The sequence below is a fragment of the Danio aesculapii genome, chromosome 17, assembly GCF_903798145.1.
Source record: "Danio aesculapii chromosome 17, fDanAes4.1, whole genome shotgun sequence".
Lineage (NCBI taxonomy): Eukaryota > Metazoa > Chordata > Actinopteri > Cypriniformes > Danionidae > Danio > Danio aesculapii.
The window spans coordinates 43,563,009-43,583,659 of NC_079451.1; the positions used below are offsets into that span (position 1 = coordinate 43,563,009).

At 34.5% G+C, this 20,651-nt stretch overlaps 1 protein-coding gene across 3 annotated transcripts in view; it reads right to left on the reverse strand.

Annotated features, from left to right (window-relative positions):
* LOC130244215 (neuronal PAS domain-containing protein 3) overlaps positions 1–20,651 on the reverse strand; it is a 620,066-nt gene that overhangs the window by 401,609 nt on the left and 197,806 nt on the right. For all 3 annotated transcript variants that reach the window (XM_056476532.1, XM_056476531.1, XM_056476533.1), the window contains exon 3: positions 11,335–11,579. In XM_056476532.1, the coding sequence (XP_056332507.1) occupies positions 11,335–11,579 (245 nt within the window). The remainder of the gene's footprint in view (positions 1–11,334; positions 11,580–20,651) is intronic.

Sequence of the window (20,651 nt, forward strand, 5' to 3'; positions counted from 1 at the left end):
ATTCATTTATAAGTGAACATGGATGAGAAAAAAACAAGTTCTGAATGTTACTGTTTTAAACAATAAATTTATTTATACAACAGTTCTGTCTGGTTCTCCAATCTGATTGGCTGATAATCGTGCAATATTCTGCAATATCAGAACTCATCCAGTCTCTTCACTCTCATGTATTACTCCGCCCACCTTGAGTGACAGCAGATCAATAAACTCACTGCATTTTGACAAATATTGCAGCTGTTGGACAACATAATGTACTTTTAAGGCTTTTAAGGCAAGAATGTAGTTGTTTAGGCTGCGTCTATGCAGTTTATTTATAAGGACAGTGCCTATTTTAAATGTTTATAATTTCGAAGATTCAGCACATTGATGGCCAGCCTTTCATACTGAGCAGAGCACAGACGGTTAATGTTCCGCCACAAGATGGCGACAGACACCACATAATAAGTCTTTACAGGAGAAAAACAGCATTTTCTCATCGTGCGTTTAAACAACAGCTGATCAAATCATTACAGAACAGGAAAGTGACTTTCTAACTCGATTTCCCTCTTTTTTATTTTGTAGTGCTGTATTTATACCATAGTAATCTGGTAGTGTTTGCTTTGCTTTGGCTTTTTTAGAGTAATTATTATGAAATCCCGATTGCAACAGAGAAAAACTGGGAAATCTCGGTAGACTGATGGTATTTCATGCCGTTCAGCCTTATAATCTTAAAATGTGAACAAAATCACCTGTTTTGTCATCACTTTTGACATTATGCAAAAGAATCATTCAAACACTAGCTCTAAAGTGACGTTGGCGAATTAGTAACGGTTTCTGTGTTCTGACGTCAGTTGCAGATGTGTATGAATGGCGGAAGAAAGTAGTTCCTCGTACAAAAGATTTTATAGACTCTCCATGTTTGATTTTCTTTTTTATATACGCAATTGTGCCGTCGACCTCTTGTATAAAAGCAATATCACACTCGTAGCAGTGCGATGTGCCTGTATATCGTTACTGGTAGGACACTAAGGCACTCGGCCTACAGCCTCAAGCCAACATAAGCCTCCCACCAGTGCTGATATACAGCCATATTGCACTACTACTCGTGTATTGCTCATATAGACACATTACATTTTCAAATAAAATACATTTTAAAAAGAACAAAACGATCACACTTGCATAGTTATTTCTAAAAAGAAAAAAAAAAAAACATGATGAAAACAACACACTGTAATTATCACTCTGATATTTTATCAAGAAAAAAAAAATATTTGCACAAACATTTCACTTTCAGATTAAAGTGTTTAGCTTTTTCTTTTACAACAATTCAAATGTATAACAAAAGCGGTAAACTCAGATCTGCACAATGCTTTCAAAAGGTTAATAGGATTTTTGCTTCCAAAGTATCAGTGTTTTGTAAAACAGTCACAGATTGATATACTAGATATACTTATACTAATAATAAAAAATACATATTGCATTTGATCAGCAACTCCTAATTGAGATGTAAAAAAATATAAACTGTAATCTGTAAACTTTATCTTTTTCATTTTTTTTAACAAATTGAATGTTACTGTATTTACCATATTAATGCATATTCAGGCCCAGAATTATCTCAATACTAAGTGTATACATATCTTCAAATATAATTGTTAAAATCTAAAAAAAAATTATAATAATAATAAAATAAATGAATAAATTATGTGTATTTTGAGGATCATAAATCACTTTTATTCCTTTACTATTCCTATACTTCTTTTATTCATTCCTAGTTCTCCAGAAAAATCATATATAGTATATATGTCACCCAAATTAAGTCATAAATTGGGTAAATCTTTGGAAAACTGAGATGCACACAACATCTTAAAGCTAAATAAACAAGCTTCCTGTTGATGTATAGTTTGCTAGAATAAGACAATATTTGGCTGAAATCTGGAACATGAGGCTTGATAAAAATGAAATACTAAGAAAATCACCTTGAAAGTTGTCCGAATTAATTTCTTAGCAAAGCATTTTACTATTACTGAATCAAAAAGTCAGTTTTGTATATATTTACAGACAGAAAATTACCAAATGTTCTCATGAAACATGATTTTTACCTAATTTATGAATGATTTTTGGCATAAAAACACACTAATTCTGTCCTATGTTGTACAATGTGTTTGGACTATTCTCAAAAATGTACCCATGCAAAACAAAACTAGTTTTGTGGTCCCGGCCCACATTTTATTCCAGACCAAAACAGACTCAAATGCATAATGAGGGGCTATATCTTAGTAGAAACTGAGATCATTCTTTTCTGTGACTAATAGAAAAGTCAGAGGAGCAACATTTATTTGAGACAGAAATGCTTTTGTAGGAATATAAATGTCTTTACTGTCACTTTTGATCCATTTAAAACATCGTCACTGGACAAAAGTATTAAATCACATAAAAGAAATCGTAACGACTCAACTTTTGAACATTTGTGTCTGATTACGAAGTAATGTAGTATCTGAATGCAGGCGGATTTTTCTTAGGGGATTTGGCAACCGCTGTTCAGAGATTCCCAAAAGGTTACAATCATCAGTTTTATATCTGATCAAGTGTGCTCTTTTTCTTGTCTTCACAGCAAATGTTGTATAATGGTCTCAGATCTCTACACGGTTAACAATTTATGCAGAATCTACAATAACTTATGAGCAGCAGTTCACCAGTAACTTACTGTCAATCAATTACAGCAAAAATACTGTATTTACATTTACAGCACCATTTATCTTGCTGTATATGCATTTACAGTATTGTCTATCTCAACTGTAAATATATACAGTGATTTTCACAATGCAACTTTAAAATAACATGCTGCATCGTTGTCCTACAGTAAAATACAGTTCATATTACAGTTGAATAGTGCGCAATTTACAAAAATCAATAACAGTATATGTAAAGTCATTGGGAAATGGCCTGGAAATCTGCACTGTCGAATGAAGCGGTGATTTCTACAGCGAGCATCCTGATTTTCCTCCAGTTCACCTTGAAGGAGACGCGGCTGCTGACCTCTGACCTCCGAGCTTCAGGCCTGATGCAATAATTCTCCATATGCTGGATTGGTCCTGCTCTGCATTACAGCAGATGCTCAGCTGAACATATGCAGAGCTTTCAGACCCGACAACGCTGAGACAGGAGTCAGAGGTGAAGAGAGAGAATCTCCAGCACAAAATAAACACAATTATTCTGAATCCTGATATTTTTTATTTAATTAATTAAATTTATTTTATTTTAATTCATTTTATTTGTATTTTTACATTGACTTTTACTTACTTTGGTTTTATTTGTAGAATTGTAGCTAAATATGTGGTATTTATTTATTCATTCATTCATTCATTCATTCATTTTCTTTTCGGCATATTCCTTTTATTAATCCGGGGTCACCACAGCAGAATGAACCGCCAACTTATCCAGCATGTTTTTACGCAACGCATGCCCTTCCAGCCGCAACCCATCATGGGGAAACATCCACACACACTCATCCACACTCATAGACTACGGACAATTTAGCCTACTTAATTCACCTGTACCACGTCTTTGGACAGTCAGGGAAACTGGAGCACCCGGAGGAAACCCACGTGAACAGAGAACATGCAAACTCCACACAGAAATGCCAACTGACCCAGCCAAGGCTCAAATCAGCGACCTTCTTGCTGTGAGGCGACAGCACTAACTACTGCACCACTGTGTCGCCGGTTATTTATTTATTTATTTATTTATTTATTTATTTATTTATTTATTTATTTATTTATTTATTTATTTATTTATTTATTTATTTATTTATTTATTTATTTATTTTCTTATTTATTTATTTTCTTATTTATTTATATTTTTTATTTATTTATTTATTTATTCATTTATTTTTAAATGTATTTATTTATCTATTTGTTTACTTATTTATTTATGCATCTATTTATTTAAATATTTATTAATTTAGCTAGTCTCGATTTTGTGATGTTACATACATTTTTTCTAGTTTTAGGCTTAGGTTAGGTTTAGGCTTTTTTCACCTTTATTACGACAGGACAGTGGAGATTTCAGAAAGAAAAGCAATGGGAGCAGAGAGAGGGTAAGGATGCGATAGATCAGCACACAGTACCACTAGGCTATTGGCACAGAATTCTTCTAGGACTTTAAAACACAATCAAAAAGGAAATGCAATATAATGCTGAATAAAAATATTTGCTAAAATTCTATAAAATAAAATAAAATAAAATAAAATAAAATAAAATAAAATAAAATAAAATAAAATAAAATAAAATAAAATAAAATAAAATAAAATAAAATAAATAAAATAAAATAAAATAAAATAAAATAAAATAAAATAAAATAAAATAAAATGTATTGGCACACCTAAAAAAATTATTAAAATAAATAAATAAATAAATAAATAAATTAATTAATTAATTAATTAATTAATAATAATAATAATAATAATAATATTGATAATAATAATAATAATAATAATATTGGCACAGCTAAATAAAATAAAATAAAATAAAATAAAATAAAATAAAATAAAATAAAATAAAATTAAATTAAATTAAATTAAATTAAATTAAATTAAATAAATTAAATTAAATTAAATTAAATTAAATTAAATTAAATTAAATTAAATTAAATTAAATTAAATTAAATTAAATTAAACAATGGTGTAAAAATAATTAGCAATAATTTCACTAAAAATATATTTAAATATATAATAAAATAAAATCAATAATGCATAATGTATTAAATAAACTGCCTGACACACACGCACACGCACACGCACACACACACACACACACACACACACACACACACACACACACACACACACACACACACACACACACACTCAGCTCAGTGTCCATGTGAAAGTAAGCAGAGATTGATGAGCAGTAAGAATGAGGATCCATCAGCTCCAGCAGCCATGCAGAGCAGAGCAGCAAAACAGCAATCGATAACAGCTTCTGTTCCAAATGTAGAGCAAATCAAACTGATTCAATTCAAATGCCCGCCATCCATGAGCTGGAAGGACAAAAAAAAAAGCGCCTCTCATTGTCCTCCAGGGTTTGGCTTCACCTTGCTGAATGTTCATTAATGCACTTGATTGGTTTCCTCCGCTTACATCATTTCCTGCAGTGCATGTCGAGCGCGCTGGTTCGGGACGTGTGAAAGGCGAATTATTCACTATATACATTTTCTCATTAAAATGCATGCGGCTCTTCAAAGCGAGACAACAATGATACCATCTGTTGTGTTTGAGCCGGACGGAGAACGCAGAACAAAGACGCTGGAAAAACTGCAACTATTTACACACTCAAGGTAGTGCAGGCATTCGGAAATATACTTTAAATAATGCACCGTTCAGTGGAAAGTGGATGGAGTGGGCTTGTGACAATGAAAATGTAATTAAAGAAGCACTGCATGGAAGATGTTTAATAGATATAATTGTACAAATCAAAGCAAAGTGAAATAGTGTGCTATTATACATAAAATAAAATATAATGAAATAAAATAAAATAAAAAAATGCAAAGGAAATTGTATTTAATAAATTAAAATAAAATAAAATATTAAAAAGGAAAATAAATTTAAATAAAATTATAAATGCAAAGGAAAATAATATGTAATACCAAACAATTATAATAATAATAATAATCATAAAGCAATGGGAAATAGTGTATAATAATACAGAATAAAAAAATAAAATAATAAAAAAAGGAAAATAATAATAAAAAAATTAAATAAATTAAATAATTAAAAAGCAACGAGAAACAATGTGTAATAATACAGAAACAATAAAAATAACATAAATAATTAAAAAACAAAGGAAAATAACATGTAATATTACAGAATAAAATAAAAAAATATGTATAAAAAGACAAAAGGAGATAATATGTAATATCAAATAAATAAATAAAATAATCAAAAAACACTGGAAAATAATATGTAATAATGCAGAAAATAATTAAACAACATGATAAAGCAAAGGACAATATTATGTAATGAAAAATTAAATAATCAAAAATTATTATATTATATTAAAAATATTGTGTAATAATACAAAATAAAAAATAAATAATAGGTAATAAAAAATACAGAATTAAAATAAAATAAAATAAAATAAAATTAAGGAAAATGTTATGTAATAATAAAAAACTTAAAAATAAATAATCAAAAAGCAATGTAAAACAGTGTGTAATAATACAGAATAAAAATAAAATAAATAAATAAAAATAAATAGCAAAGAAAAAATAGTAAGTATTAATACACTATAAAATAAATTGACAAAAGCAAAAGAAAAATAACATGTAACAACACAAAATAAAATAAAATAAAATTATAAAAACTAAGGAAAATAAAATGTAATAATAAAAAATATTTAAATAAAATAAAATAATTTAATCAAAAAGCAATGAAAATTTGTTTGTAACAATACAGAATAAAAATAAAATAAAATTATAAAAAGCAAAGGAAAATGACTTTTAACAATACAGGCAAAGATAAATAACATGGAATAATAGAGAATAAAATAACCTAATGAAAAAAGCAAAACAAAACCAAACCAAAACAAAACAAAACAAAACAAAACAAAACAAAACAAAACAAAACAAAACAAAACAAAACAAAACAAAACAAAACAAAACAAAACAAAACAAAACAAAACAAAACAAACAAAACAATGTGAACTAAAAAATATATAAAATGAAAACTTATAGTTTCGATTGTAAATAAATATGAAATTGTATTAAAATATTTAGCTGCAGTTATATACATATAACACCAAGAAAATGTGATAATACAAAGGAAAATATATAAAAATAAGTATAATATAATAAAATATAATAATATATAATATAATAAAATATTTAATTTAATATAACTATAAAAAATATGGTCAAAATTTTAATCTAAAATAATGAATGAATGAACTAATTAAATAAATAAAAAATGATTTATTTATTTATTTGTTTGTTTGTTTGTTTATTTATGTATTATTTTTCTGGGTTTTTAAAGTAAAATAAAAACAAAATACAACTTAATGCTGAGTAAAATATTTAGCTGTTATAACATAAAAAAATAAAAAGTATAATAAATAAATAAATAAAATACTAAAAAGCCAATTAAATAATATGTAATAATCCAGAATAAAATAAAATAAATTAAGAAGCAAAGGAAAATAGTATGTAATAATACAAAATAAAAAAGCTAAAGAAATAAAATAAAAAATAAAATAAAATAAAAAAATAAAATAAAAAATATAAAATAAAATAAAATAAAATAAAATAAAATAAAATAAAATAAAATAAAATAAAATAAAATAAAATAAAATAAAATAAAATAAAATAAAATAAAATAAAATAGCCAACAGTCATCTTAACTGTCATCTGCAAATGCTACTTTGTCTAATTGTTTGAAACTCGGTCATTAAAAACAGTAATCACAAAACTACTTTCATAGCAAATACGCAAACAACAGCAAACAATCCCAAGTGCATCATCTCCTTTAAATATTACATCCAGCCACAGCCATCAAATATAATGAGAAGAGCAAGTATCGAGCGCATCTTTTTTTTATTTTCATTGATCCCGACTGCATCCTTTATCACCAACCAATTAGCATTAGTTGATTAACCAAGCCCATTACTCACCTAATCGTTACAGTCCAACCAGGAATCCATAGTTACTGTTAAATCTATAGGCAGCTTCAGTGAACAGACATGGGTAAGTAATTAGGCTTCTGTAGGGCACGACAGTCTTGTTTATTTACAACCGACAGCTATTTTTCTTTTCTCCAGCCTCAAGTGCTACAAACTTATGATGGTTAAGTAGATCTCGTAGGATACCCACAGCTTCCAGGTCACCAGAACTAACTGATTATATGTTGTTTTCGTCTACTGAACGCGGCTGTTTACCTAGTAAGTCCTTGAGTTTGTTTGATGAAGTTTACAATGAGTGTACACATACAATTACCCTTTAAAAAGAAGACAAACAGACCAACTGGATCAATGAAACAAATGTGTCACTTGGGTTCATTTTCAATTGGGTCACTTTCGTCAAATATATAGTTATATTAAGCATGCAGTTAGTCTCCTTCCCTAATAAGAGCATTAATAAACAATTTCGATTGAGTGTGTTAATGTAAATGCTAGTGATGTGATGCTGATTTCTATGTACAGTACTTGGCTAGGGCCATGCCCACATATACACAGGTTTTTTTATAACTGGTATTTTCCCCTCTTTCATTTAAAAAATAATAATAATCTCCATCCACATGATAAATGCACTGTGATGCATGTTATGCCAGTATTCTGCCACTTAACACGTCTTGTTAATTGTTGTTTTGGTCCAGACAGAATTGTTGTTTTAGTCCAGACACTAGTCCTGGTGTAATATCTCAGCACTTTATCACGTCCTCCAACCCACCAGGGGGCGCAGATATTGCCCTATACTCCTCAACATTAGATGGCGGTAGTGACTCTTGTTTCTCTAAACTCCCCTGTAATCAGCCTAATCACCACTACCTGTTCTTTGCTCCATATAAGACTGCTTCGTATCCTGCTCTGTGTTCAGTCCTGAACCCTACCTCTTGCTGCCTCGTCCAGTTAAGGTATTCTCAAGACTTTTTGCTTGCTATATTCCTATTGGATTGTTCCGAGACCCTCGTGTCTATTTTATTTTGTATGTATTTTAGGAAGCTCGGCTTGCCTATTTTTGTTGTACTTTTTCAACCCTGGCTGTAGAGAGATATATTGTCTCTCCTTTTTGTAAAGTTCTCTTCAGTAAAGACTGTATTAATTTTTTTGGAATTCATACGTTGTGTACTAACGTTGTTCCTCCTCTGCTCTTGGGCCACCAGTTGATGAATTAGCTCATATAGTAAGAACTACTGCTAACCACACCGTAGACCCGGGTTCGATCCCCACTCAGATCATTACACCTGGCATGTTTTCTTGGGTGGAGCACTCATTTCCCGTCATGTTCTGTCTTTGTCTTTGTATGAGTGCTGTCTTGGCCATGCTCGGGCTCCTGCATGTCAGGATGCGTGCTTGCCGTATGGTCTGGCGCAGCCTTCGAGCGTTGGCATAACCCTCGCTGTGGCTAACGTGCAACTCTTGAAAATTGTAATTACACATCGCAATGACATGCAGCACAAGCTCTGTGATTGGTCGACTTGGTGGCTGTAACGAATTGGGGCGGTGCTGTGAGCTGCGAGCCCGCTGGAGCAAGTGTTAACAAGTGTTGAATCCCATGAAGGAGCTCCAGATGGAAACTTTTGTTTTGTTGACTTATGATTAAAGTAATCAAATAAAATTTAATAAAATAAATTAATTAAATAAAAGCTGATTTATACTTTTGCGTCAAAGGCATGCGTATGGTCCAGCGTAACCTTTACATGGTTGCATGGCTGAGACTGAAGAACTGAACACCTCTCGAAACCTTTCGGGAAAATATAACTACACGTCGCAAAGACGCATAGCGTAAGCTCTGTGATTGGTCTGCTTGGTGGCTGTGACGAGTGTGGGTGGTGCTAAGAGCCGCAAGCCTGATGGAGTGAGTCGAATGTTTAAGTGTCGAGTCTTGTGAATGGAAACTTTTGTTTTGTGTTTATCTTATGATAAATGTTGTTGCACGTCCGCCGGTTCCCGCCTCAGAATGAGTGAGTTTTAGCAAAGGTAGCGTTCAGAAAAAAACAAAACGTCTATGAAGCAAATTGACACAGAGGATCATAGAAACCTACTGCCGGCTAGCGTTTCAGAAGTGTTATTGCAGAGCAACACGAACAGTTTGCAAAAGTATAAATGCACGGCTACGCGCAAGGCATGCACCTTGGGTCGCGGCATCACTCAACGCAGAAGTATAAACCAGCCTTAAGCGCTTTAATTTTTTGTGTGCTCGTGTCTTGCGTTCTGTTTGTGTTGGTGTTGTGTTTAGCATGTGGTTCATGTTTTAGTTTTGTGTTTCATGTGAACACGCGGTTAATGAGTTCTCTCATTGGATGTGTGTTCTAGTTCTGATTTCTACGTAAGCACTTGGTTTGTGTTGTTTCTTTGTGTCATGTGCTTCTATTGTCTAGTCCCACCCTCCTTAACCCATTATTAGTTTGTTCACTTGTTTGTTTGCCAATCATTTCTCCTTTTTAGTCTCCTCATGTCTGCTGTCCTGTGCCAGTTCATCGTCACTTTTCCTGAGAGTCATGTCCTGTTTCTTACCAGCCCAGTCCAGTCTAATGTGTCTTTCCAGTTATGTTTTCCCCCTCTAGGTGTTTTTTTTTTTTTTTTTAAATAAATAAAACCCATATATTACTGCAATTGAGTTCACACTCCTTTCTAGGCATGAGACGCTATAAGATTCTGAAGGTATGATAACCTTGGACAAAAATCACACGGTTTCACGGTATTGTGATTACTGCTATAAAATATATTCTTTTATACTCCTGCTCTCTTCATTTGTTTCGAAAACAAAGATTTCTTTACTATTTAAAATGGCATCTTTGGATATTTTTTTTTTCTGCTGGAGATACTGTTGTCCTAAAAACAAACAAAAAAAATGTAAATAAAAAAATCGTACACATACCTTAGGAGTGTTACAGCAGCAAATTCTGACGGTTTTAAAACCTTGACTTTTCCAAACCACGGTATACCTTGAAAACGGTTTTCGTCCCATGCCTACTCCTTTCCCAAACCCGCACCCCTGACATGTTAAGGGCATGTCAAACCAACAGGTGGCGATAATGACACTATTATGCTTGCTTCACACTAAATGGGGAATAAAGTATTTGCACAAGTAAATTGCATACAAATCAATGCAAACGTGAGAACAAAGACTGATTACCGTCCCACAGGCGAACAACACAAAATATGCATTTCGTTTGTGGTGAATGTGCATCATTTTCCCTTATTTGCATCTTCTGCAATTTATATTGTTAGTTTTAAGGTAAACAATTCATCTGTGCGTGCCATTAAGAAAAAAAAAATCTAAAATTAAAATCTGAAAGTACACTTCCTGTTTGATTTCAGTTAAATTCTTAAGTCTGTCTGAGGTATTGGGCGTGGCTAGCACACTTAACCACTCCCCTCCCACGTTCAGTTTGTCAACAAACAGGAATGGTGATGAGGAGGAGTCTGTTAGGTTGTAATAACTCTCCCCAAACACTTTTCCCAATGAAATTCCAGCTGTACTACATCCAATCAGCTCGAAGTAGAAAAACAAGCCACACCCACTGTTTTATAATTCAACATACCATTTCAATAGGAACTGCGTCACAATACACGCTACATGCTGACTTAAAATAAGCCATGCGATATTCCAAAATCATAACAGAGAGTCAAATATGGCCTGTACCTTTGACGGAGGTGTTGGGCGGCGGGCCTTCGATGCGCAGGTTCCACGGCGGGTCTCCCTGGTTGGCGAAGTCCCTCATTTTCAGGTAGCTGATGGTGAGGCGAATGATGGAGGCTTTGTCCAGCTGGCTGGTGATGGCGGCGGGCAGAGGAAGCATCTTTGCTAGCTCATAAAACTCAAAGTTCTCCTTGCCCCGGCGCGAGCGAGCTGCATCGCGTGACTTCTCCTTCCTCAGAGCCTGCAACCTGGGTCAAACACAAGAGCGCCGCTAACATCAATGTCTGATAATAGTAAAAGCCTCACACACTTTACATTTGTATGATGATTGGTAAAACATTAATACTTTTACGTTTCAAATGTCGTTTTTATGCTTAGTTAAATGTTATGTCATTATGATGCTGTTTGCTACCATGGCTACCAAAGTGCTAACAAGATTTTACATATTGCTAACCTGTTTGTAGAATGATTTATCACATTGCTAATATAAATGGCCACATTGTTAGCATGTTTGTAACATGATTTATCATACTGCTATCATGAATTAACTAATGCTATGCTTAGCTATTGCTTTTAACTAATTGCTATTAACTAATGCTACGCTTAGCTTAGTGTTAGCATGTTTATAACACAATTTACAGGGTGCTTTCATGTTTTTTGAATATTACAATTGCTTTTAACTATGCTATTGCTATTAACTAATGCCATTAACTAATGCTATGCTTAGCTCAGCATGTTTATAACCCAATTTAACAGATTGCTTTTATGTTTTTTTAATCTTATATTTGAAGCAATTTGGTATTTATACCATGGCTACCATAGTGCTAACATGATTTTATATATTGTTAGTATGTTAAACATGTTTTAACACAATGTTTGCAGGATGATTACCACACTGCTACCTTAAATTAGCACAGTGCTTCCATGTTTATCACATTGCCAGCATGTTTGTAACACGATTATCATACTGCTGATATGACTTAACTAATGCTATGTTTCAGCTCAATGTTAGCATGTTTGTAAGACAATTTAGCAGATTGCTTACTTCAGTCAACACTTTGTTAGCATGTTACACAACGCAGGCATGTTGTCAGCATGATTTTGCACACAAGCATGCAATGGTGCTGTTCGTGACTACAATGTCTGCCACAAATTATCACGCTGCTAACATCAGTAAACACACTGCTAATATGTTTGTAATTTACCACATTGTTAATCTAAATTTAAACATTGTTACCATGTTTTAGAAACACTGTAGGTAGCATGTTGACAGCGCACTACTATAGTATGATTCCAGCAAGATATGTTAATGCAATACAAATTTAGCATTTAATACACATTTCGAGTAAACACATAGTTAGCATGTTTAACATGAAGCAGGCATATTGTCAGCATGATTTAGCACACGATAATGTTTATCTTTAGCTAGTTAAAGCTATAAAATTGTTACACTGTTAGCATTTCTAGAATGTTACTTTTTATTATGGCACTGCTAAGGTGAATGAGAAAACTAACAACACACTATGGGACACTGCTGTTTTATTATGACTTAACTTTTCTGTCACTGTTTTAACATACAGTAGCCTACTGCTAGTACAGTTTCTAACGTTACAACCACATGATAACCTATTGCTAACATGCTTCTAGCATGACTTAACACACTGTTAGCATTGATTTAGCATACTGTAAACATGTTTCTAGTAAGATTTACCACACTGTTCACTTTTAGCGTGTTTTAGCCTATTGCCATCATGTTTCTAGCAGATGATTAATACACTGCTAACAAACGATTAACAAACAAGCTAACGTGTACTGTAGGTACATTGCGGTTTATAACGTGATTTGATAAGATGTTTTACAGTGCTAGCATGATTTAACTGCTACCATGTACTAGCACATTGATATCATATTTCAGCAAGCCCATATTAACATGTCGATAGCATGTTTTAACATAATTTAGCACACTGTTCGTGGTTAGTTAAAATAGTTTAAGATATAGCAACCTGTGTCAGTGAGAAATATATGGCAACCTGAGTCAGAACAACCTAAAGTTCATCTCTGTTGTAATTTATTGCTATATATCCCAACATGCCTTTCTGTTTTCAACACTGCTGTTCGCAGCCAAACAAAAGACCCAGGAGAGCGGGTCTGTAACTGAACTCAATCGCTCTTTGTCATTGACTGTATATAGGATCAAGAGCACATCTCTGTGCCAATCACAGATGGCCAGGCAAACCGCGTTGTTGTGGCGCTGGGCCGCAGCAGGCTAAAGTTGCAGTCGCACCGACTTTGTTGTGCTCCGTCGGGAGGCCTCAGCTCAATTGATTCAGTCATTGGAATCCAGAAGTGGGTCGAAGTTGTGATTAGCTTTGGCCTGGGGTCTCGTGAGACGGCCCTGTGAATGACTTTCACTGCTGCCTTTTTACCACAGACACACAGACAGCCGGCCAGAGATCTTCTTTCCCCGCCAAGTGCTTCAACAAAGAGAAGGAAATACAACAGCAAGCTAAAGCTCACCTGCGATGCCCAAAATACACACACGCGCTCTCACACATGCCGGCACAAAAACAACGATTTATTATAAATTATGACTACTGCCTCAAAGTGTTTCTGTTTATTTTGATTTACAACTCTGCGGTGAGCATTTCTCTGTATTTATTTTCCTTCTGAATAAAATTAGTCGCTTTCTGGCAGCAACTGCACGCAATTCAATGCAGTCTCTACACTGGAAGGCGACATCCCAGAATATGGAAATACAGTGAATATGGGATATTTTACATTAGCAAAACAATTTATATACCGTCATACAGTCGTATGCAGAATGTTAGAAGCAAAATATTATAGAGATTAGGAAACCGGTGCCCAGAAACAGTTTCATAACTCATTATAACAAATTACAGATGAAACAAACAGCTATTAAGTTATGATTTATGCAGGGTCATTACTGTTAACTAAAACTAGAACATTGACAAAAGATTTCTGCTGCTTCTAAGGTAAAATATATGTTACATAAGATAAAATCATTAAAATGTAATTTATATATATATATATATATATATATATATATATATATATATATATATATATATATATATATATATATATCACATTCATCCATCCATTTATTTTTCTTCGGCTAAGACTACTAAAGAGATATACTCATATCTATATATACTCACCGGTCACTTTATTAGATACACCTGTCCAACTGCTCGTTAGCTCAAATTTCTAATCAGCCAATCACGTGGCAACAACTCAATGTATTTACGCATGTAGACATGGTTAAAACGATCTGCTGCAGTTCAAACAGAGCATCAGAATGGGGAAGAAAGGTGATTTAAGTTACTTTGAACGTGGCATGGCTATTGGTGCCAGATGGGCTGGTCTAAGTATTTCAGTAACTGCTGATCTACTGGGATTTTCACGCACATCCATCTCTAAAGAATAGTCAGAAAAAGAGAAAATATCCAGTGAGCAGCAGTTCTGTGGGCACATATGCCTTGTTGAGGCCTGAGGTCAGAGGAGAATGGCCAGACTGGTTCCAACGAGTAGAAAGGCAACAGTAACTCAAATAATCACTCGTTACAACTGAGGTATGCAGAAGAGCATCTCTGAACACACAACACGTCCAACCTTGAGGAGGATGGGCTACAGCAGCAGAAGACCACACCGGGTGCCACTCCTGTCAGCTAAGAACAGGAAACTGAGGCTACAATTCGCAGAGGCTCACTAAAATTGGACAATAGAAGATTGGAAAAACGTTGCCTGGTCTGATGAGTCTCGATTTCTGCTGCGACATTCAAATGGTAGGGTCAGAATTGGTCATAAACAACATGAAAGCACGGATCCATCCTGCCTTGTATCGGTTTAGGCTGGTGGTGGTGGTGGTGTAATGGTGTGGGGGATATTTTCTTGGCACACTTTGGGCCCATTAGTATCATTTGAGCATCGTGTCAACACCACAGCCTACCCGAGTATTGTTGCTGACCATGTCCATCCCTTGATGACCACAGTGTACCCATCTTCTGATGGCTACTTCCACAAGAATAACGTGCCATGTCATAGAGCGCAAATCATCTCAGACTGCTTTCTTGAACATGACAATGAGTTCACTGTACTCAAATGGCCTTCACAGTCACCAGATCTAAATCCAATAGAGCACCTTTGGGATGTGGTGGAACGGGAGATTCACATCATGGATGTGCAGCTGACAAATCTGCAGCAACTGCGTGATGCTATCATGTCAATATGGACCAAAATCTCTGAGGAATATTTCCAGTATCTTGTTAAATCTATGCCACGAAGGATTAAGGCAGTTCTGAAGGCAAAAGGGGGTCCAACCCGGTACTAGTAAGGTGTACCTAATAAAGTGGCCGGTGAGAGTATATACAATGCAATGTACTGAAAAAATTAAATAAATATATATATATATATATATATATATATATATATATATATATATATATATATATATATATATATATATATATATATATATATATATATATATATTGGTGTAACATTGGTGTAAAACCACACAGAAATCCTTTGAAATGTATTCAGATGTATATAAATCACATTCACCAGCTTCTTTTTCACTAAGCAAACCATTTTCTTTCACTTGAAGCACAAGTAAATACGCAGTGTTTCAGCTAATAATGCACGAGGCACTGGCTGTCTGCTGTTTACATTCTCAGCTCTCCGGTCCAAGGTTTGAGCCCATTGATTTATGATTTTCAATCAAACAACTCACTACAGCCGCTTTAATGCTTCCAAAACACAACTGCCCACTTTCTGTAGCGTTCATCATGTCAAGCCATTCTGAATTAAGTCTGAAATAAATCAGCCCAGAGCTTCTGCGTTCCCCGTTGGCCGACATTTAGATTAATTTTTTACCACCATAAATGCTAAATCAGTTATAGCAAGTGCCGAAAGATGGGGAGAGAAGAATGCCTTGATGGATGAAAAACGACTGTTGCCGGAGAAGAAAATCAGCAGATATTGTCTTCACATTTTAGCACTGAACAAAAAAAAGCAACATAAAATATGAAATGGGGGCCATGCCACAAGACGCAAACATATTCTGCAGTGCTTAATCTTGATGTAGTCTCGCAATTCCTAGCAACGCTCAATAATTCCCAAGCAACTTAGAGCAAAAAGCAGCCCAATTACTTCCAAAAAGACCATTGATGACATCTCGGAGATGCCATGATCAATTTTAATCCTCTATAAAAACTATGACTTCACCATCAAATATGGATTCGGCTCCACGCCTTTGCATACTAGCGATGGATTTTTGTTCTCCGTGGTGTGGAGCGATGCAACACACAAATAAAAACACCATTTGATGGTCTGATGCTCAGACAGTATATAAAGCCGGTTGTAATGGTTGTTTGGATGCAAAGTGCAACAGAGCAGCAGAATTTCATTTGTTCCACAAACTTGGAAGGCATTATGCCCGTCCTGACAAATATGAGGTTAGCTGACCTTCATTTTGGTGACATGTTCATTACGTACTACAGGAAAAACGCAGCAAACACACAATCCTGGTGATAACACAGGCCCTCTTGCGGGACCTTTCAGGGAAACGGGACGCAACTATGTGTTGTGGCTCTTGAGTAATGAGCGCTGTGCTATTGAGCAGCCTGTTTTCTGAGTGAAAATTTATGTGCGGCGCAGTGATTTTGCTGTTTCGTGCTTTCTGCTTCCAGGCTGGTGCAAAAAAAAAATACCCTGCAGTGAACATAAATGCGCCGTAAACCTTTCGTGTTCCTGAAGGGTTAGAGTTTATCCCCATGAAAACGTCATATAATGGTAAATAGTCAATCGGTGTCAACATATTTTCATTGGAAAGACACTGGAATCAATACAAAATGACATTTAAAAGCCATTTGCCTCTGGCAAATGTACAGTAGGGCAGATTTAACTGTACCAGAAGCTGATGGGATTATGAATAGTGGGTGTGGTAAAGGATGTGATTGGAGGAGGTAGATGATTAGATGTAAACAAACTGGTTTCAGGGGTGGATCTAATCAATATTTGGCTGATAGTATCGTGAACAGTGGGTGTGGCAAAGCATGAGATTGGAGGAGGTTGATAATTAGATGTAAATAAACTGGTTTAAGGGGTGGATCTAATCAATATTTCATGAGTTCACACTTAGATATTGTTTGACAACTGTTAGCAGGTTTGGCATGCTGTCCCGGGAGAGAACCCTGAGCTCGGAGATAGGTGAGCCCAGGGCTCCCGCCTGGTCCATAGAGCATATGAGGGGAGTACGAGATCAGGTGGTTCTCGAGAGCTCCCCGTGTTAAAGGAAGAAAGGAGGAGAAGGGGTGGATGGAGGGTTTCTTCGGAAAACGAAGATAAGAGAGTAGTTCTAGCTAGGCTACTTATAGTGAGTTGGGGTTAATCTGATTGGCTAACTAGTGAATGTAGATGAGTGGCCAGCTGCAGTCAACCATATCACGTGCTCCTCTCGAAATTAGTTTGTGAAACTTCAATTGGCTGATAGGATCATGAATAGTGGGTGTGGCAAAGCATGTCATTGGAGGAGGTGGATGATTAGATATAAACAAACTAGTTTTAGAGGTGGATCTAATCAATATTTGGCTGATAGGATCATGAAAAAGGGGTGTGACAAAGCATGTGATTGGAGTTGTTAGATGTAAATAAACTGGTTTCAGAGGCGGATTTAATCAATACCTGGCTGATAGTATCGCGAATAGTGGGTGTGGCAAAGCATGTGATTGGAGGGATTTGATGATTAGATGTAAACAAACTGGTTTCAGGGTTGGATCTAATCAATATTTGGCTGATAGGATCATGAATAGTGGATGTGGCAAAGCATGTGATTGGAGGAGGTGGATGATTAGATGTAAACAAACTGGTTTTAGGGGCGGATCTAATCAATGGTTGGCTGATAGGATCATCAGTAGTGGGTGTGGCAAAGCATGTGATTGGAGGAGGTGGATGATTAGATGTAAACAAACTGGTTTCAGGGGTGGATCTAATCAATATTTGGCTGATAGGATCACGAATAGTGGATGTGGCAAAGCATGTGATTGAAGGAGGTGGATGCTTAGATGTAAACAAACTGGTTTAAGGGGTGGGTCTAATCAATATTTGGCTGATAGGATCACGAATAGTGGATGTGGCAAAGCATGTGATTGGAGGAGGTGGATGCTTAGATGTAAACAAACTGGTTTAAGGGGTGGGTCTAATCAATATTTGGCTGATAGGATCATGAATTGTGGGAGTGGCAAAGTTGAATGAAGCCTTGTGATTGGAAGGGGGGGTTTGATGACATCAGCTATCGATAAAACGATTGCAGGGCTAAATCTAATCTAGGTTTGTTTGTATTTATTAGACGTTGGTAGGATAATGTAAAGTGGCTGTGGTAAGACAATGTGAACGATTTAAAGGAAGGGACTTAAAGGGATAGTTACCAAAAACTTGCCATTATTTACTCACCCTTCACTTGATCCATCCATTTCCAGTTGTATGGAAATACAAAAAAAGATATTTTGAAGAATGTTGGAAACTGGTAACCATTGACTTCCGCAGTATTTGTTTTGAATATGTAAATGAATTTGAGAGTTTTCATTTTCAGGTGAACTACCCCTTTAATGACCTCATTCATTCATTCATTCATTTTCCTTTCGGCTTAGTCTCTATTTCAGAGGTCGCCACAGAGGAATGAACTGCCCACTATTCAATGTTTTTTATGCAGCAGATGCCCTTCCAGCTGCATCCCAGTAGTAGAAAACACCCACACACACTCATTCACACATACACTACGACCGATTTAGTATATTTAATTCACCTATTACTGAATTAATAAATGGCTGAACTGAATGAATGTAAGCCTGAATGTGAACAAAATATTTTTATCTAAAAAAACTAACAAATATTTTTAGATTTTAAGATTTTTCTTTTTCATTTGTAAATCTGCAGCTTATCTTGTGAGCAATGATGTTTCTATGTTTACTAAATTATGTGACACACATTCAGGTACACACTCACACACACACACACACACACCATCAAGAGGCTGAAAGTTCTGCAAATGATCATTTAGGGTAGAGGTAATTGCCTTCATCAGTGTAGAAAAAGCCGGCAGAAGAGAAATGTCACTTTAGATTATCTTCTTGCCTCCTGAAGCAATAGATGACACTTGATCAGAGACTAAATGCCAAAACCAATCAATTCCTTTTGTGACTCTTCGCCATGCCGCAGTAAAAAAGGCCATAGTCTTGGTTCTTCTAATTAAAGTAAATGCTATCTCCTTGGTAACCTCATTAATATTCTCATTGACTTGGATATACATACTGTGTGTCATATGACTGGTCAAAATGATATGGAGAGGCTTTAAAACACCAGCATCACCCAGAATTCACTTTTTATATACAGTACGATGGAAATCAGCATTTTTATTTTGCTAAAATGTAGCTATTTAGTAACATCATTTTTTTATTTTACACTCTTTGTAACCCTTTAAAAAACACACACACACACACACACAAGTTGTTTTATATTGTACTTTAAAGTATAAGTATTTGTATAAGGGGTTTAAACATAGTTGTAAGGACACAATCTGTGAATTTAACCAGCTTCTAATGGTTAAAATGTATTAAATATTTTTTTTATAATCACAATTGATTAAAAAAACTGTCTGCAGAAACACTTCGTTTGACATTCTTCCTTTGGACATGCCCCGCCCATTAGCAATGAGCTCGCCCTCATTAGTATAGGAAACATCCTCATGAGGGCGAGCTCATCCTGTTTTTGAATCTGCCACTATGCTGACACACATGCATTTGTATCTAATTTGAATTTAAAGCAACAGTCACCAGAATTGCACAATTAGGATCAAAGCCTAAAAAGGGGCAGTTTCAAAGAGTTATAAAACAGTAATAATAATATGATGATGATCTTATTTCAACTAAGCATGGCTAAGAAGCATAAAGGAGGCATTATGAGTCAGGGGGTAAGACTAAAAGTTCTCCATGAGTCGGTTCTAAAAGACAACAGATAATTCTAAAAAAACATGACATCGTTTTTTTTGTATACTTTACAATTCTATAGAAAATCCTGCAAAACATTTCATAAATGATTACTCCAATTGTGTCATTACATTGTTTTGCAGTTACATTTAGGATTGATTTCTGTTATTTATTTAGAATATTAATTGTATATTAATAATAACAACAATAATAATAATAATAATAATAATAATAATAATAATAATAATAATAATATCAATAACTATAATACTTTTATTTATTTAAAATAAATCTAAATATATGTTTGTAAATATT